At 40.3% G+C, this 21,367-nt stretch overlaps 1 protein-coding gene across 6 annotated transcripts in view; it reads right to left on the bottom strand.

Annotated features, from left to right (window-relative positions):
• The window catches only part of lrba (LPS-responsive vesicle trafficking, beach and anchor containing), a 282,434-nt gene that overhangs the window by 153,460 nt on the left and 107,607 nt on the right, over positions 1-21,367 (bottom strand). For all 6 annotated transcript variants that reach the window (XM_072463061.1, XM_072463065.1, XM_072463066.1 and 3 more), the window contains exons 36-37: positions 18,609-18,717; positions 2,574-2,740 (exon numbers count right to left, since the gene is read on the bottom strand). In XM_072463061.1, coding sequence (XP_072319162.1) covers positions 2,574-2,740; positions 18,609-18,717 — 276 coding nt within the window. The remainder of the gene's footprint in view (positions 1-2,573; positions 2,741-18,608; positions 18,718-21,367) is intronic.

Raw genomic sequence — 21,367 nt, forward strand, 5'->3', positions numbered from 1 at the left:
TATATGTACCATTTACAACCATTGTAGGAGCAGACAGCACACAGTGGTCTGATTTAGTCACAAAGAGTCACGCTTTGTAATGGTCCTGTGTCACCTGGCTACGGACAACCAATGGAAATTAGGCTCTTTCCTCTATTCTGGCTTATTTATACTATATTGTACAGTATAAAAAAAAACAACAGCTCAAATAGTGGATTTGGGTTCCTCAGCTAATGTGCATGTAAAAACACTCTTTAGTCATTGTGCCAATTCCCATCCGATGTCACAACACTGTATAAAATGTTGTCCGGGGCTAGGATTGGACCGCACACCTTTGCACTCAACGGTTAATCGCGACAACAAACAAACAAACATACAAACAAACCCACAAAAGCAAAGCATAACAAACCAAATCATCCAAAAGAACATGAACCTCTTACCGTTTGCAGTGTCATAAACCATTTGCACATGTATTCAAATCTCCAACATATATAAGATGCTCAGAAGTGAAAAGAATAAATAACTGACATGTGCACACTCGCACTGCATCTGGACACAAAAAGACTAGCATTTGCGCTAAGCCCATAGTAAAGCCCATTTGTATTCGACCAACCGTCTGCTTGCTTATTTCACTGCCCCAGATGTTGCTCCCATGCCCGCGCTCCCCGGGCTCCGGTGCGAGGCTGCACCACCTGACCTTCACAGTAATTGACCGAAAATATTGATGTAACGGCACAAGACTGATTGTGATTTATTAAAAGAGCGCTCCACTCCGTGGCCCAGTGCCAGCGGCTCCCTGCGCCCATCGGCAGCCATTAGGAAAACCATCAATAGCCCGGCAGCGAAAAGGGCCCGGTAATGGAGGACCGCTCTGGCACGCACATCTCCATAGCAAAGAGCACAGACCTGGGAGTGAAGCGTAATGGCGGGGAAAGGGGGGGAAAAAGAAAGGGCAAACGAACGACAGAAAGGGAGGCGGGAGATGGGGATTGAGATAAAAAAAAAAGACAAATATTTCTGTGCGTTTGGCTCCGGAACGCGGTGCATGTAACGGTGAGCTCACTAGCAGAATAGCGGTCTCCGGGGAGGCGGTGCAGAGGCTAACAAGCTTGAGCCGGTCGAAACGTCGCACACAAGCAGCACAAACAGGCATCATTAGAGAATAGCTGCACTGGGCCCTGCCGGATGCTGCTGATGCTGCTGCCCATTTGGCCGAGTAAATACGGAATGGAAGGCGGCCTGTAACGAATGGCTGTTAAAAAGGTTTTCCTACAGCAAAGCACTGGGATAATAACCTCCAAAAACTACAAGAAAAACTAATTTGATTACGAGTAGTATGAGGGGATTAAAGGAACGGCATAAAAATTAAGGGCTACACACTTTATTTGTAGTTAAATCATTCTGTCACTGCACTGTCACAACACTAAAAGAAAGAAGAAACGCAGGAAAAAGCTCAGAACTCAGATTTTGTTGCTACAATGATAATTAAAAACGCTCCCGTTATGTTTTATAACTCAAAATGATTGAATTACAGAGTGCTCTTCAGAAAACTATGCTTGAGTTCATTAAGGGTCCATGTTTTGCACTTATAATATTCTTAAAACATTAAAATACAGGGCTGACTGGGTTACATATGATTGTACTTATTTTTCAGTATCATGAACCGGTTCAGGTGCGTACATCAAGTTTTTAACACTAGTTTTGGTATTGTAGAATTAGTATCTGGTTACCTATTTGATTTGATCACACTGAAGCCATACCACACTTCTTTGTGTTAAAAGCAATGGCAAAACATAACAGATTCCCGTACATATATGTTAAAAATGTTATGCTAGTATTAAAAGTCCCCAAAAATGTTTAGCTACCACGTATTGTACGTGTTGCCCCCCCTGTCTGTAAATACCCCCCCTTTTTTATATATGTTCAGCATCTTTGGGTCACTGAAAAGCGCTATATAAATAAAAGTTATTATTTTTATTATTATTATTATTACCTTTGTGGGTCGGTAAATTATGTAAAATGTGTTTTTTTTTTTTTTAAGAAAAAAAATCAGGTGTCATCTTTAATGCCAAACTATTAACACTATTCAACATTATGTAGCTTTTATTAATGTTATGATCCATGGGTTTTATCTGAACGGGCACTAAGTAGCTTGGATGGGGGGTAAAGAATGGGGAGTGGCATTCAGCAAATGTTCAGTGTCTGTAATCGACACCGAGCCTTGCATAGTGTGCGCTGTGGTCACAAAGCATTTACATTTTTTGTCAGAATTCTGTAATAGCTTCCTGATGTCCTTAAGAATCTTCTGTCGCGCTCACAGTTTGAATACAACTTTATGAAATGGCCAAGTTGACAAAAACTCTATCATCCCGCCCACTTCCTTAAACGAGACAACGGTCAAACCCATCGGGGTCAGAAATGGAAAACGCTTAAAGGTACGTGCAGCTTTCAAGAAAAATAACCCTGTTCTCCTCACAATCTGAGAAATCTCACTGCTTCATAATTAAATGTCCTTGAACTGACAATAGATGATGGGGGTGTGTGTCACGGCGGGCACGACATCAGAGGCCCGTTCGTCACGTTTTTTTTGTTACCTCTTGGCCGAGTTGCCCCAGGCGCCGTGTTTGTCCGTGAGGATGTTGACGATCTTCTGGACGAGCTGCGTGGCGGTCACGTGGTCGCGGTACTTGGCGGCGCGGATGAGGTGGTCGCACAGTTTCTCCTCCTCGCGCTTCTCGGCCGAGTACTGGGCGCAGTGGGACTGGTGGGAGGAAGAAACGGCGTTAGCGGGTTTGTAGTCCGCGCGCACACTTTGACCTTTGTGTTTGCCGTGCTTCAGTGTCAAAAAAGGAATAGAAAAGGCACTGAAATTCATATTTATAAAACTGTATTATTCATGAGTAGTATGATTTATTTTTGCTTTTATTATATCCTTTTTATTATTATTATTGTTATTATTATTAATATATATATATATATATATATATTTTTTTTTTTTTTAAATTATATTTTTTTTATTTTCTTAAGATACATTTTTTTATTATATTTTTTCAAACTTGATATTGCATTGTTAACATGTTAACAGGAAATGCTGTATCTTGCCAAATGTATGTATAAACTATGTGTTGTACTAGGGCTTTAAGCAATGCATCGGGAAAAGTTGTAATAATTCATACAAATAGAAGGCCACAATATATTTATATCTACTGCGATTAATGCATCTTGAGAGATCTACTCAAGAATTCACTTATTTTTTATTGTTTTAGACAAGCAGAGTTCCACTTTTATTGCGGTTGTGCTTTGTTTTTTTGCGGTAGATTTCCACAGCTTTGAATCACAGTGTTATAGAGTTAAACAAAGTGTATATCGAATTTGGGAAGATTTTTTTTTATTTATTTTTTAAACAAAAAAAAAAAAAAAAAAAAAAGACCAGAGACAATAATACTGATATAAATAATGAGATAATAATAATGGCACAATACGATACAACAGTCCTGCATACAAGTCCCATTTAGTTTATCTAATTTGTCCATTTCCAAATTAGTCTGATGTTTATAGCGATGTCAGTCCAGTCCTTGATCTTTGAAGTGGATTCATTTGACAGTTGTTATGGTAGCACTTTATAATAATCACATCTTAATTAGTCTTAATAAAGCATGAACAATTACTCAATTCATAATGAACAAACAGTTTATTAACACTGATTCAGGCTTAGTATCTACATAATTTAAAAGAGTTTAGGAGTAAGTAGTTACAAAGCCCTCATAATAAACTTGTTTTTCATTATGAATTAACTCTTTGTTCATGCTTTATTAAGGCTAATTAAAGTGTATTTATGCATGTGTTATTACAAAGTGGTGTCATTGCATTAATTTTTGAGCTGTGTTTGTTCCCTTAAAGGCAAGCTATATCAATAAATCAATAAATTGTGCGCTATTGTTGTCTCACATTACAACTGTGACTAAACCAGGAACTAGACCTGGACTAGACCAAGACTAAACCAGGAACTAGACCTGGACTAGACCAAGACTAAACCTGGAACTAGACCTGGACTAGACCAAGACTAAACCTGAAACTAGACCTGGACTAGACCAAGACTAAACCAGGAACTAGACCAAGACTAAACCTGGAACTAGACCTGGACTAGACCAAGACTAAACCTGGAACTAGACCTGGACTAGACAAAGACTAAACCAGGACCTAGACCTGGACTAGACCAAGACTAAACCAGGACCTAGACCTGGACTAGACCAAGACTTAAACCAGGAACTAGACCTGGACTAGACCAAGACTAAACCTGGAACTAGACCTGGACTAGACCAAGACTAAACCTGGAACTAGACCTGGACTAGACCAAGACTAAACCTGGAACTAGACCTGGACTAGACCAAGACTCAAACCAGGAACTAGACCTAGACCTGGACTAGACCAAGACTTAAACCAGGAACTAGACCTGGACTAGACCAAGACTCAAACCAGGAACTAGACCTGGACTAGACCAAGACTAAACCTGGACCTAGACCTGGACTAGACCAAGACTAAACCAGGACCTAGACCTAGACCTGGACTAGACCAAGACTAAACCAGGACCTAGACCTGGACTAGACCAAGACTTAAACCAGGAACTAGACCTGGACTAGACCAAGACTAAACCTGGACCAAACCAAATCTACATCAGACTAAAACGAGCTCAAACCAGAACCAAATCAGGATATGCAAGTTACAAAGAACTACATTCGGTTTGATATACACCAAGTCGAGTTTGTTGGAAGATGATTAATTAAAAGTTTAGATGTAAAATATGTATAATAGCAACACATAAAAAGATGTATAACTTAAATGCTGTACAAAACTGACAGTGAGAACAGGCGGTAATCTTACATACAGAAATACAGAAGAGGCGTCAGCTGGAATTGCGTAACAAACATATTCAGAAGTACTTACGAGCAATCTTACAAATGTGATCCGACGCGTACGAGAGGAAACGCAGCGCCGGCCACTATGGAAACTATAATACGAGTCGGGCCAAATGTGAAAGGGTCATTTCTGCCCCCGGTGTCACGTTGATTAATAACAGTGGACACGTATTTTCTAATGCCTCGCGGCACACGGACCACGCGATACCCCACAATGCACCGGGAGCACATTTTTCTCTGTCGAAGTATGTTATCGGAATGAGCCTTTGAACTCCACAGAGATGGCCAAAGTAAAACACCTTCTGAGGGAACTGCTATAATTTAAACCAGGGCGAGGATTACCATATCACTTTCAAACTTCAAGACGGGCTCGCCACCCTTTCACTTCTGATAATACTCCATTATTCATGAATACTATGATTTATTTTTGCTTTTATTATTATATTATTATATTCTATTTATTATTAGTATTATTATTTGTATGTATTTATGTATTATTCATTTATTATGTATTTATTTATTATTATTTTTAATTATTATTTTTCTTAATTATTTTTTATTATAATTTCTTTATTTTTTACTATTATTTTATTTGTATTATTTTTTTATTCTAGTTCTTATTTTTATTTATTTTTTAACAATATTTTATTCAAACCGTACAATTGTAAACATGATAGGAAATGCTGTGTATTGCAACATTTTTGTACGAACACTGAAAAAAAGTTGCGAACGGCTCTAAGCGATGTATCGGGAAAAGTTAAAGCGTGAAATATGACAAAAGATTTACCAAACAAAAGTGACAAGAAAAAGTAATTACATGCATTTTGAATCAGCTAAATTCACAGCGAAAACGTCTTAATTATTGTTCATTTATTTTGTAAGAAAACTGAATTAAACTGCAAATGGACATGTGCAAAAATATATATATACACATATATTTGGTAACACTTCATTTTAAAGAACACTTATTTACAGCTATACTACTCATTTACATACACCTAAGTGGTAAATCCTGTGTTCATTAGTATTAATTCCGCCCTTATTTATGCCTAACTCTGCAGCTAATTGGACATTTACTAACATTTCCTATTAACAAACTCCTTATTAACACGTATATGTTGAGGACATTTTTGAACATTAATTATGATCCTAATGGGGTAAAGGGTGTTGTTGTTGAGGGCTATTACCACAGTAAATGTCGTTTTTACTTTATTAATGCTTATTCAGGTACAAAAATGTCCTACATTCATATGAATAAGGAGCAATGAAAAGATTATTAATATGAAAGTGTCAGCAAATGTCTAATTAACGGCAGAATAACATTATGCAGGATAAGACATTCATGCGGGACAAATAAATACTAATTAACATAAAATAAACCACTTACATGTACGCAAATTAACAACGAGTTAGATGTTAGTAAGTGTGAACTAAAAGTGTTACCAAACATTCATTTAATGTTTCACTCTTCAGGTTTTGGGTAGATTACTGTCCACCTGTTAACACCTAAAGCAGTAGTATTATTTTACCAAATCAACACATCCACAGATTTATATTTAAGATAAGATAAGATAAGATATTCCTTTATTGTCCCACATGGGGAAATTTCATTGGTGCAACGCAGGAAGATACAGAGGTAGATCCACAAGAACAGATCACTTATAGGAAGTCTGAAAAACACTTTCAGTAGAAGAAGATCTCCTATAAATAAATAAAAACTACCATAGACAAATAAATAAATACCATTGCATGTGATCCCGACAGTAATTGCACATGAATATGTGTCACGACAGCACATGAATTGCACATGAATTCCAACAGCAATTGCACATATGACAGAATTGCACATCAGTATTAGGTTAGGTCAGTATTGCGCCGGGATAACGTGACGATCTCCGGGTAAGACGACTGTTCTCCGCAGTTTCATGAGTTCCTCCTTTGTGGAAACACGGTACGGCGCCGGCCGGGGGGGCGGGGCCGGAGCCGGGGGGGCGGGGCCGGAGCCGGGGGGGCGGGGCCGGAGCCGGGGGGGCGGGGCCGGAGCCGGGGGGGGCGGGGCCGGAGCCGGGGGGGGCGGGGCCGGAGCCGGGGGACTCAGAGCCAAGACACATCGCAACGACACGACGAAAACACTCAATCCAGCCGAATAAAGTCAAAACAAGTTAATTTAAAGCGATTCCAGTGCGTGTCCCGATCGTTCGTGACGTTCTTTCATATAAACGTGTATATAAACGTGTACCGACGACACGCCGTACTTTAGCGCGGCCGGAGGGCGCGGGGGGGGGGGGGGGGGGGGGGGGGGGGGGGGGCTGGTGGGCTCGCTCGGAGCTAGCTCACGTCACAACAACACAACAAAAAACGCTCAAATCCAGCCGAAAAAAAGTCAAAAACAGTTGAATTAAAAAACTATTCCAGCGCGTGTCCCTATCGTACAGTAAAATAGAAAAAATATACTAACTATATTTACAAAATATAGGAGATAAAGCACAATAAGTGTGAGAAAAAAGAGAGAGCGTTTACACCGGGCTGCCAGCTGTACCAGCGCCTTATGACGTAAGGCGCTGGTATTTATTCTCTCACATTGAAAAAGTAGATTCTACAGTCACTAGTTTCTTCACATTTGAACACAATATTTAGTTTTTATATAGTTTTTACGGTTTTGTTGACATTACTTTCGCAATTTGAAGCCACAAAATGAGACAATAAGTTCAAACGTGGCTCTATTATCTATTTTCATATTTAAGATAAGATAAGATAAGATAATCCTTTATTGTCCCACATGGGACTTAAATAGCATACATGTGTGCATTTTTTGCCTTTTTTTACATGTGTGGATTTTTTTTTTTTTTTACATGTGAGGATTTTTTTGCCTTTTTTTTGTTTACATGTGTGAATTGTTTGGCCTTTTTTTTTTTTACATGTGTGCATTTTTTAGCCTATTTTTTCACGTGTGCATTTTTGCCTCCTTTTTTCCCCACATACCGTAATTGATTATTTTCACATTATACTAGGAAAAAATGCAAAATATTTTTTTTTCTTATATGCCAAAAAATTACTAAAAGTATGTAAGTTTCAGTTGTTGCCATGCTACCATAATGCATCCAGCTCATTGTTAAAATCATGCTTCATATTGAATTAACCCTCCGCGCGTACAGATATGACAGCTATACGGCGCCATTAGCCACAACGTATGGTCGAATAAATGCTCAGCGCTTTTCCAAAGTTAGAGGCAAAGTGCTTTATAATAGGCCCTGCCTTCAATTCCGACGACAACATTTCATATCTGACAGAAAATCTATAGGTATAAATCACATTAGAGGGGCTTCTCTTCGGGCTGGGGGGCTTTAATTATCAATCTATGTCTCTTTGTGGGGCATTACCGAGGGTCTTGACCTTCTAACCTGCGGCGCGGCCAGGAGAAGACCCGGATTCTTGTGTAAAACAAAGACAAAAATAACTTTGAATGTGATTTAAACTAAACTGATGGTGTCCAACACCAATGGAGGGGAAATAAATGATTTTATGTCCTATACTGTGAACTGCTGCACAATCTCGACATGAACGGTTTTATGTCGGTAAAAATGCAGATTTAACAAGGTATTTTTGAGCCTGTAATGAAATGAATGCAAAATGGATTAAAGCATGTGATGATGTAAAGTTTTGGATCTCACTTTGGGTGCCAGAGGGTCCCGAACGAGCCCCCAGGTGCCTCAGATTGAAAGGCCCCGCCCCAAAACCAAGTCACAATCAGTTTTGTTTTTTTGTTTGTTTTTTAATCTCGATTTGAATTGATAATGTCTCGTATTCCTCCTCTATTCAACTCTACAGTGCACAAAATGCCCAGTAGTTTTAGATGTTTGGTGTAATTTGTTGGTACTTGTAACTCACTGAAACTGTAAGACTTTTCTTCAAATATCTCAAGAATGAGTCCCTTCTGTTAAGAGACGCTTAAAGATGTTGAATTAAAGATTTTGAACCTAAAAATGAAGGTAGTGTATAGATGTAATCCAAAGGGTGTCACATCATTAAAAAAGACAATTACACAAAAACCACAAGGAGCTCATCTGTTATTTATACACCAAGAAAAGCTCTGAGGTTAAGGTTTTAAGCTAATGCCAAAATAAATAATTATCATAATCTTACTTTTGATAGAATCCAACCTTTCCCCCAAATATATTTCTAATTTTAAGATGGGACTAACTTTAAGAGTGGACAGCTAGACAACTGGGACTTTTATTTTAATAATTTTTTTTATGAGTGTGTTTCTTTTGTTTTCTTTTTGTATATATATTATTTTAATTATTCCTAATTTTGCCCTCTGTTTCTGTTCTGTCAGTTATGTGTTTTATGTAAAATATAATAAAATAAAAATACATAAAAAATACATAAAAATACATAAAAATAAAATAAATAAAATTAACGTTTTTGAATGGAATGGCTAAATATTTATTAAACAAACACCATAGACATTTTATATTTTTGAAACCTTTTAGTGAATGTGCAGCAACACACAATAAAATATGTAAAATTAAAAGGGTTACACACAAAATGATGCAATGCTTGAGAAAAGCTTTTCTTACAATCTATAACAGTTATTTTCTTATTTATTCTTCTTGTATTTTGCTACAAATGTGCGTCACTCAAGCAGGACAGAAAGACTTAGCATAAAAGCTGCCATCCGTTTCGCTACCAAGCCCCACTGCTAAAGTTGCGCGTCTGTTTCCATGCGACTCCGTCTGGGTCTGCAGGACTAATCATCAGCGCCGTGTTCGACCTCATAACCATAAACAAATACTTCAGCACCTGTGCGTGAACCTGCCCCAACAGCCTGGCTCTCTGTGCTGGAACGGCTGCTTCAAAACCAGAGCCAAAGCCCGCGACGGGGGAAAAAGTCCCTCTCCTTAAAATAACAAGCTCCAACGCTGAAAACATAGTGGCGCTATTAAAAAGGTGGCTGTGCTAGTGCGTGGAAAAGAAAAGTCAGAGCACGTTCCAGGGTCATTCATTATGTGAACACTCATTTGACTTTTCATTTTGTGACAATTAATGCAAATGACAAATCTCGATGATGAATAGAAGATAGAGAAAGCTTCTGGTGTGAGTCACTACTATATTTGTATTTATAACGGCTTTAGTGTAAAACAGCATACAAATAGTTATGTCAGGATTAATCAGGATGGTATAATCGTGAGAACTGAAAAGTCAATCTACGTTCCAGATCATTAAACCTATAAGTTTAACGCCTTTTTGTCTATTAGCTTTAGTTTATCACGCAAAGAAAATGTGTTCACAAAGCTGGTCCCATGTGAGAAGATGGTGAGCAATAAGAAAATTCCACATTTCACAGGCCACCGATTACTCATGGTGTCGATAATCACAGAAAAAAATCTTAACATTTTAATATTTCTAGCACTAAACTGTGATATTACGAACCATATTTCTTCCAACTTCCAACCGCGGTTAAACTGAAGTTGAACGTTACTGTTTGCACTTTGCATGTTCCGACCGTTCCGCAAGTAGCAGCCGCGTTAGACAAAGTTCCTCCTCACGGACTCGGACGCCGCGGTCGGCCCGACAGAGCGTTATGACTTGCGACACCGTAATCGCGGGACGCACCTTCCATTACGCGGCCCGGCTGACAGGGTCGACCGGAGCGAGCGCCCAGGCCCGGCCGAACAGACAGCTAGCTGAAGACAAAATGATAATAGCTGGCGTTAATCGAGTCAATTACACAGAGCGTGTCTCCAACAATTCATCCGCCGTTCAAATAAATAACTAAAGATGTGTGGTGGAGCTCGGACGGGGAAAACGGGCGGCTCCTGGAGAAGAAGAAAACATGTAATTGTTTCAGAAAATTCCACAGGCTCTGGAAGTGGTTGAAGGCACGCAAAGACTAAATGTGATTTTAATCCAAGATGATCACAAGCCAGCTGCCGCACTATCATATATTTGCATCTTTTAGTCTTTCAAATCAAGTCAATTCAGAATATAATCATCATTGCTTTTGAAAAATACTAAAAGCCTGCAAGAAATGCTGCTAAACGGTAGGCTACGATTGTATTATATAACCATTTCCTTACAAATACGATACGTTTTGAGTGGCTTCTACTACACCTGCCCAATTAAGCAGAGCACCGAGTAGAGTGAAGTCGTGTACCGGTGTCAGCCTTATCTAAACGCTCTCGTGTTATTGTCAGGCGCGGCCCACTCCCTCCTCCTCTTCCCCGGCGAGTTGAGAGGGTTAACCAGTATAATGGGCCGGGGATCGGAGCCTCATTACAAGATATCAGCCCTATGTTTATCAATTAGAGTGACAGTGAGAGGGCCGCGGACGTGTCGCGCCGCGGCGAGCCTTTAACGACGCGCCGGCTGACAAAAGCGGGGTCTCGAGGTCCCGCCGGCGAAACGGGAGAAGAAACAAAATCAGGCAGAGGCGTTATTAAAGCTCCTTGATTTGCAATCTCTTGACATTGGTGGCACATCGGGGCTACGCGCTCGCCGAGGCTGGCCTATCTCCCCGCAAAGAATCTCCAATTTCTCACATCCGTCGACAAGCGCTCCCTCAAGGGTTTCATTTACAAACCGCGCAAAAGGAACTGTCCGGACCAGGCGAGGCATCAGACATGTCCTTGTCTAGTATCACGGAATGCAAATGTTCTACAAATACATTCCTCCAGGAACACAATGGAGGTCTGGAGAGACAAGGGGATGAAATGAGAAAAGAGAATGGGGGTCGCTAAACAAAAGTCGCCGCTGAACCGGTCCACCAATTGGTTTCAAAGAGATTCCCTTGCACTTGATCTCTTGCCCTCGAGTTTTTAAATTGCAACATAAAATGTCACCAGGGGAATTCAGACAATGGGCCGGGGAAGAAACGAGTCAAAGGAAGAGGAGGGGAGAAAAATGAGGACTAAAAAGTACAATGGCGAACAAAAGTCACCAAATGACAATGCCTGACAGCTACTTCAATTCTGAAATGATTCCCCTGTCATGCCGGCTTCCCGAGTATTGATTTTTGCTTCTCCGGGAGCTCGGGAGGGAGAAAAATAATCTAATCCAGTTGAAACCGATCCGAGCTGCTGGCGTCAGCCCAGCGCGCACGACCATCAAGGTTAACGCAGGCGCAACACTTATCAAACTATCTCCCCCGCTCCTCCTCCTCCCCTCGCGGCGGCTGTGGGCCTTCTGTAATGGACTGGTCACCCGGGCCTGCCTGGCAGCCGCTCCATCTGCCCTACCCACAATCCACCGGGCTGGACGCGACCCCTCCGCGCGTTGCATCGGTCCGAGACGCTGCCATCATGGCAGCGATAACTTCAGCGCCGCCTCAAGGTCGTGCCACGTGAAAAATCATGCGTGTTAAAAGTGTCGGCGGGTGAAAAATAGTCAAATGAAGAAAGGACACGACCAGAGGGGACATAAATGTTGTTGGTTTTTTTGGAATTGAATGTGCCTTGAAAATGTGGCTGTGTGATTGTGGCAAAGAGCTGGAAGGCCTTGGGGGTGCAGCACTAAAAATAATATCTATTCATGTATTTCAGATTTCACCTCACACGAAAAAGACTATTAGACAAAACTGATAGATGATTGGGCAATATTTGAGATTAAGTTGTTGTTAAAGATGTGCATTAAACTTAGACAGAATACACTCTAACATAAACAAAAAATACACAAAAGATTCTTCAAACACGGATTTACAGTACCGTATTTTCTGAATTATAAGTCACACCTTTTTTCATAGTTTGACTGGAGTGTGACTTATACTCTGGAGCGACTTATATGTGATATTATTCGTTATTTTCACACTAGCAAGCACAAGAGGGCGCTCTAGGCTCTAAGCGACGCAGAAGAAGAATCTGCACTTCCTCTACCTCTGGAGTTTGTGGAGTTGTTTAGAAGTGACACAGAGGAAGAAGAATTCAATGGATTTAGTGATTTGGGGTAAAACTGATGCTTTGGTAAACTTGTTAGCATGTTCTTTATGCTATAGTTATCTGAACAACTGTTAATATGTTACGTTAACATACCAGACACTTACCACAGTTCTGTCTGTGCGTCATGTAGCTGAAGGTGTTAGCGTTAGCATACGCACACCTATTCACCATGTTCTCTCATCTGTTATTATTTTAAACTGCATTTCAAGATGAAATGTCTGTTCTTGGTCTTAGATTCTATCAAATAAATTTCCCCCAAAAATGCAACTTATACTCCAGTGCGATTTATATATGTTTTTTTCTTCTCTATCATGCATTTCTGGGCTTGAGCGATTTATAATCCAGAAAATACAGTATATACCGCCAATTTACTCTTAAATCACAGAAGAGGAAAGGTGTTAGAGTGAAACAAAGTGTACAGTATAGTACATATATTTCGGGGGTAGCTGGTCACACGTAATGATGTGGAGGAAGTACCAGGGGACTTCATTACTCTGACAAGACACACCGAGCTACAGAGCGCAGTTCCCCAGCCGGCCTCTGCGGCACCGCGCTAGGCTTTTATCCCGCGCACAAAGGTACGAGCTAAAGCTGCTGTGAGGACGTGTGGAAACCATGATTTTAACGACTTTCTTATCCGAGCCAAAGCAGTAATGAAGAACTGCATGTGTTAACCTTTTTGAAGAGCAGCAGCTTTAGATCTTGTTTTTTTAACCCTTGGATAGCAGCGTCGACAGCCGGATGATTTCTACTTGATTTTCATAGACGATTAGCGAAAATTTATATTTTTTCTTTAGACTTGACTAATCAAACAATACAAATGACATACAGAACAGTCAATTAACAACATTTTATATGACGTCAATTAACAAATAATAACTACATATTAGGGTTGTCATAGTAAATTCTAAAAATCTGAAGCAACTACAAAGGAACGAGCTCAATTATCAATACCAATTTCAAAAGCACAATACAAAAAAACAAAAACAAAAAGTTCTGTCCCGTAGGCTGTATTAGGTTTGAAATGGAGACCTCTCAGCACAAAATAGTTATTGATAATATTTAGTTTTACACCAGTTATGATAAAATCCGGACTATTCTATAATAATTAAGTACTGAACCTAGTTTTAGTATTGACTTTTTGGACAACCTAACTTACATTTGGGTACAAATGACTAACATAGACCTTGTAAGTTGTAAGGTTATATGACAGGGCTTCTTACACTATAGATCAAATAAAAGCCATCATTTCCCAGTAAAAAAAAATTAAGAAATAAAAACACAATGACAGACCTCTACATACGACATCATACATACAAACATACAACATCCTACACATCACAGTATGGACAAGCACATGACAGAATGACAGAGTGTTGCCGCGTCAGTCCGAGTGTTAGAAGTGAAAAACGCCCCTGGAAGCTGAGATCGTCTGACCAAAGACCCAACAATGTCCATCGACCAGGGAAAGGCTCCATTTTGTTCAAGTTTTTCAGGTTGCTTTACACAGAAATCACATAAATCCAACAAATTAAGTATAAAGACTGTGTCAAGTCAGTGAAATAAAGTCGATTGAACTTGATGGTTGCTGGTTTCAACTGCTTTGACAATTTTGGAAACTTTAACCTAAACTACTCTTGTGATCGCCAAATATTGGGCTGGTTTGATGCCGTAAAGTCCAGACAGTTGTTCACAGAGTACCTCGGGCTATAAACGCCCTGTGGTTACACGTCAGAAGACCCTCTGGTACTTCTACTCCGTCTCTGAAGTAATCGGCCCCGCACACTGCACTACGATAATGGAACGTAATGAGTATCAGTTCAATGTTAATGTCATTAACACGGGGCGAGGGCCTGGATCGTTTTACAGCCTCGGCGCGGCGGAGACAATGCACTAATTACCCGCTCCCGTCTGGCTCTCAGGATCTGCCCGACGTCAATCCAATTACGCCGTATAAAGCAAAGTCCGACTCGCGGGCGGATAAAACAACAGGGCTGAAAAAGGAGAATAAAAATGATTTGGGTCTCGCTCGCTCGCCCTTATCTGGACCTCCTTATCTGCCCTTGTGCCCCTGAGCCCGCCACATTTCATCCCTAATGAACAGCCCCATAAAAGACCCAGAAGACTTCGATTCTCCTCGTCTGTGCTGCTCGGCGGACAGATATCAGAGTCCATCCTTTACTGCGGCGGGCAACAGCGTCCGATCTGCCGATCTCCTCCACATTAAGGATCCTATTAGATAGAGAACCCTAAAAGGTAATTGGATTTCCTCCTAGTTATCTTCATCTCTGTTTCACCCTAAGCCCGGTGTAATAACTTACTCTCTGGGCCGGGGATAACTCAATTCTGTCGCACAGTGAGTGGAGCGAGTGAGAGCGGAGGCAGAGAGAGCATATGTTGTGTCTCTGAGGGGAAAGATATCTAAATCAAAATGCCCCTCTGTCACTGTCGAGTCAAGGATATGAACTCTGACAAGCCGCAAACATAAATTTGTTTTTATGTATCCAATAATCTGTGCTGCTGTCTTGGGTTGGCACTTGAAGCTTCTGTTTGACTAAGCCAATCATTCTTGAAAGAAAACCAAACTGAAATAAGATTATATTGCGGGAATAGCCTCGGGTGCATTGGAGCTTCATACGACTGAACACTTTTTCCCAGCAACCATTTTGCTGCAGAACCTTCAGTTAAAATGTTACACTGTTGTATCTGCTTCCCGTGGGACAACGGATGGAAATGAGCTTTGAGCTAAAGCCGCTGTAGCTACATTAGCGGTTCATTAACACATGCTGTCCCATTCAAATAAACAAACTACAATTACAATTACATTTAAAACCTTCTTGTAAAGCCAATCATAAAAGAAAAAAAATAATATATTAATTTAAAATATACATACCCTTCCTAAACCCTAACCTTCATTTTAGAACCTGTGATAAAGAGTTACTAAAATTAAATGCTTCCAAAATCTTCGTTGTTCACATACTGAAAACAAAAGAGTTTCTTTTTATTTGGCTATATCCTACCCATGTTTGCCCCTTTCATCTTTAAAAATGTCCAGAGGTGAAAAGGCTGGAGAGTGAGCTCCCGCAGCCTCTGGGGGGGAGGTTTCATTGGCCTGTTATTTTTATTGTGGCAGTGCAAAATGAAACTGTTGGCTGCAGCAGCCTCACACTGGGCTTGTATGGAGGCAAAAATCAATACAGCAATATCAGAGCAAGACTTATCAGGGCTTCACTTCTTCTCTGGGGTCACCGAGGAGCAACTGCATTTAAGTGGGGAATTCAATTGTGAAAGGCACTTTGGGACAAACAATGGGAGATATCTGATTTGGGAAGACTGCAGAGGCAGAGCAACTTCCTAAATTACAGAGGAAAAAGAGAACTATTAAAAAGTTATAGCCTTTCATTAATTTTACTCTTGCAGTAAATTGAGTATCAGCTGTATCATCTAGAGGAGAGCAACGATCACTGAAAACACGGCTCTAAAGAACAAAACAAAAAAAAAACAAATAGGATTCATGAACAATTCCAGAAACCCAAAATGTTAAGGACTCGTTCACTGGTCACACAGACAACATATTAAAAATAGTTGGACAAATTGCATCAAATAAGAACAAAAGTACTGCTAGGGCTGTGCAATTAATCACATTTTAATTGAGATCAAGTAATTTCGTCAATGATATGATTATTATTAGAATTTAGTCAGTTGGGAGCAGAGACGTTAGACTTAAGAGGTAGAAATGTGACAGTTTTTGTGTTAAATTGTGACGATTTAAAGTCAGTCTTGTTTATGTTCTGGAATTTTACATAATTTGATTCTAATACTACATATTTGAGTCAATTAGTGAGGAAAAAGAACGTCCGCAAACAATTTCCCTCGTTCTTTGCTACACGCACTGAACCAGAACGCCAGTCGAGATCTCCGAGTAGCAAAACTCCGACTCCAAAACCCCCTCGACTTTTTACAGGGCACTGGAGTTGAGTAAACAGAGCTCCGGTTTACCTGCGCAGCCCACGGTTGCCCTCGGACGCAGCGGGAGAAATCAACACTCGGCTCTGTTTGCCCACTCGTCCGTGTGTGCGTGCTCGTGATTAGCTCGGAGGTTATGTTTGAAAAGTCAACATTTGTCCTCCCGGGGTCCGCAGTGACGGCTCTGGAACCGTGATTGACAAGTCCAGAGCCGGTTGTTGCCCCCGCCGACACGCGCGGCGCTGCAGTGTTTTCACTACATCTCCACTGACAGCGCGCAAAAATATCACGCTATGAACCGTCGCTATCAAAGCACTATCAAAGCAGGCGTCAAGCTCACGGGGCGTTTCACAGAGGGGCGACTGTGTAACGTGCTACTTTAATGAGGCTAGCAGTGACTCACGTTAAAGTTTATCCATTTTAGTTAGGCTAGCAGTGACTCACTTTAAAGTTTCTGCATTTTAGTTAGGCTAGCAGTGACTCACTTTAAAGTTTCTGCATTTTAGTTATGCTAGCGGTGACTTACTTTAAAGTTTATCCATTTTAGTTAGGCTAGCGGTGACTCACTTTAAAGTTTCTGCATTTTAGTTAGGCTAGCAGGGACTCACTTTAAAGTTTATCCATTTTAGTTATGCTAGCGGTGACTTACTTTAAAGTTTATCCATTTTAGTTATGCTAGCGGTGACTTACTTTAAAGTTTATCCATTTTAGTTAGGCTAGCAGTGACTCACTTTAAAGTTTATCCATTTTAGTTAGGCTAGCGGTGACTCACGTTAAAGTTTATCCATTTTAGTTAGGCTAGCGGTGACTCACTTTAAAGTTTATCCATTTTAGTTAGGCTAGCGGTGACTCACTTTAAAGTTTATCCATTTTAGTTAGGCTAGCGGTGACTCACGTTAAAGTTTATCCATTTTAGTTAGGCTAGCAGTGACTCACTTTAAAGTTTCTGCATTTCAGTTATGCTAGCAGTGACTCACTTTAAAGTTTCTGCATTTTAGTAATGCTAGCAGTGACTCACTTACTTATTTTGGTTTATGTCTTTTTGCTCTGGTCTTGTTTTTTATTATTTTGTTTTAAATCTTGAAAAAAATAAAAATACAAAACAGATCCATTTTGTAGATTACATTGGGACTTAATTTGAAAATGGACAAATTTGACAAACTGTGGACTAAATGGGATGTGTTCTTTGGGTTTTGTGCGCCATGATTTTTCTTTTCTATTTCATTAAATTGGTCACAAACTTGAGGAACAGCGGCGTGTCAGACAGCGGGAATTAAAGAAAATAAAACGTCAATTTTTCAGAATCTCAGTAATCATGAATAATCGAGCAGTTGTGTACTTTTACACACAATAAGCATAACACTAACATTTAGTATTGTGACCTAGCTACTTGACCAACTGAAAAAGCTGGTTTGATGCATCATTCAATTTAATTACAGTTCTTTACCATTACTGTTTGTGTACACAGGATTCCAGGTTATACAGTAAGTGTGAATCATCTTTACCAACTATATACTTTTCCAAGACATGATTATAAAGGTGTATTGAAGGAAATATACTGTAAAAGGCAATAATAGAGTTATGCAAATGTAGAACTAATTGCACGCGACAACAGTAGTTACAAGAAGTAGTTTAAAACCTTCAAAAATGTATAAATAATTTTGACAAAGATGTAACATTTCTAGTTAAGAGGAAATTTGGCAATATAATATCAACTCTGCCCATAATCAGCCAGTTCTAGACGTCGCTGTGCTCGGGTTTTTAGAGTTTTAAGCCATGATTCTCTTCACAATTTATAATAATAACTTCAAACCTCAAACTCCGCGTGTTTGTGAATGTCTTCAGCTCTCTGTCGGCTGAGGATGAATTCCGCTTCGTTGGCCACTCGAACCAGGTGATCCTTCATGGTGTGACTCAACAACCTGGGGGAAAAAAACAACACGAGGAGCAGCGCTTATTTTTCTATTTATAAAACACGCTGGACATTTCAAACATCTGCTTAGCACAGTCTGGGGAACTGGATCCGGGACAGCCATGTAATACCCATAAAATGTTAAAAAAGAGCCGTGCAAAATAAGCAGAAAATCTAATTTGCCAAACGGTGCCGGAGCAGATCCCTTCTTTTACCGGTGTGTAGGTGCTAATCGACTTGTTAACGATATGCATCTGACGGGGGGGGGGGATCCGTGTCCCGACACGTGTATAAGCCCACCTCCTCGGGCCTTATCGGCGTTAATGAAACGAGCGTGTTTTGTTGGCTCGACCAAAACCTTGGTACAGCGCTAAAGGTCAGGACTGTGCAAAGTGGAACAATAACAGAGAGATGAGGGGGGATGGAGAAGGGGGCTGTGGAGGACTGTAGGCCGGGGCTTCGGGGGCCAGGGGACGGCTGTAACCTAAGCCTGCTGTTTCAGCGCGGGGCAGCGGAGGTGCGGGGGCCTCCGTCGCCTCACTGGCCCTGTCGGGACCCCGCTATCAATAACGGCTCTTCTCTACAGGCCAACGACACACCAGTGGGACGTTTGGAGGAGACGGTTTGAGAACAGTATGGAGCTATACATTACAGTGACCCTATATCAAGCCGGTGTCAAACTGAGACGTGGCTTTGAGTTTTGGCCCATATCATGTTTTGACTCCTGCATATTTATTAAAATCTCTTATCATTCTGGCGGATTTTCCCTAAAACGCCAGACTCAAAACTCCCCTGATTAAAACTGTTTCTGAACCCTTTGGAGTATTGACAAATGGCTGAGCTTTGTGTAGTAGACTGTGTACGTTTGGCCTCTGCAGTAATAACAAAATCCTGCCTAGATTATTTTTTTTAATGAGATTGTTTTCTACACTGATATTCCATTTGACTTTAAAACAATGCACTTCGGGTGTAGGACTCCAGCGATGGAGACGATTCGTGGATACCTGTGGACTGGACTGAGATAACATGGACTGAGATAACGCTGGACATTTATAAAAAATGACTTTTACTTACAAACATGGACAGTTTTAACAGACATTGGGCCAGGTGGGATCGACACACTGGGAGACATGTGACTGACTTTACATTTTATATCTTAATTCTCTTATTTTGTGCTTATTTTTATTTTTATTTGCTGGTTTGGTGTAAAAGCTGATCCCGATTCATACCAGAACGGTTGATTTGACTGAAAATAAGATGGTAATAGCTTTCATTGTGTGTTTTACCTGCCCAGGAGCTCAATAGCGGACAAAAAGTAATAAATACTGAAGAATTGTATCATAAAAGGACAGGGAAACAATGTATTATGCACACATTTACAAAAACAAATAACGTTTTTGTGAATTTCTAGATGCTACCCTTCCTCATCAATCATATACAAGCAAAACATATAAATATTTGAATGTTTTTTTATAGACACAGAAAATTGAGTGAGTAAGTCCATTTATGCATAAATGGAAATGTACTATTTCATGAGGCTTAAAATGAAGAGAAGGTGGAAAGATGAAGTAAGTTTTCCACCAAGAACAAACGCATAATGTCGTATAAATCACTGGCGTTTTACTGGTACGCCGCCATGACACGAGGTATGTTTGCACAAGCGTCGCCTCTTTAAAGTGAATTACAAACCCTGTCCTCTACAAAGAAACCAGAGAGCTCCATCGCCAGCCTCATTATCGTTACCGGGGATCAGCGGAAACCGTTTTAAAAGCTCTGGATCAATATGGGCAAGCGTGGGCTTTTGTGCCAGAGATGTTCGAATTTTACAGATTGCGCAATGTGAAACTGGCGACCGTTTGATAATTACTTTGATAATTACTACGAGTACGGTATTTTCCGGACCTTTTTTCATAGTTTTGGCCGGGGTGCGACTTATGTGTGATATTTGTTATTTTCACTGCATTTCACATTTTGATTATTTTCACACTCTAGGCTCTAAGCGACGCAGAAGAAGAATCTGCTCTTCCTCTACCTCTGGAGTTTGTTGAGTTGTTTAGAAGTGACACAGAGGAAGAAGAATTCAATGGATTTAGTGTTTTGGAGTAAAACTGATGCTTTGGTAAACTTGTTAGCATGTTCTTTATGCTATAGTTATCTGAATAACTGTTAATATGTTACGTTAACATACCAGACACTTACCACAGTTCTGTCTGTGCGTCATGTAGCTGAAGGTGTTAGCGTTATGTAGCTGAAGGCGTTACGTTATGTAGCTGAAGGTGTTACGTCATGTAGCTGAAGGTGTTAGCGTTAGCATACGCACACCTATTCACCATGTTCTCTCATCTGTTATTATTTAAAATTGCATTACAAGATGAAATGTCTGTTCTTGGTCTTGGATTTTATCAAATACATTTCCCCCAAAAATGCGACTTATACTCCAGTGCAACTTATATATGTTTTTTCTTCTCTATTATGCATTTTTTGGCTAGTGCGACTTATAATCCGGAAAATATGGTATTAGCGCCAAACTAGTAGTAAACCATGGTCATCATCTCTAGTTCCTTCAAGTCTCAGTGGAATAGGAACATGTTGAACGAGGCCCTAAACTCATTTTCTTTTTAACTCTCCAATCATCGTCCACCGAGCTGAGTTCCCGTCCC

Source organism: Eucyclogobius newberryi, unplaced genomic scaffold, assembly GCF_026437365.1.
Source record: "Eucyclogobius newberryi isolate DKJ021-1_F unplaced genomic scaffold, fEucNew1.0.hap1 SCAF_4, whole genome shotgun sequence".
Classification (NCBI taxonomy): Eukaryota; Metazoa; Chordata; class Actinopteri; order Gobiiformes; family Gobiidae; genus Eucyclogobius; species Eucyclogobius newberryi.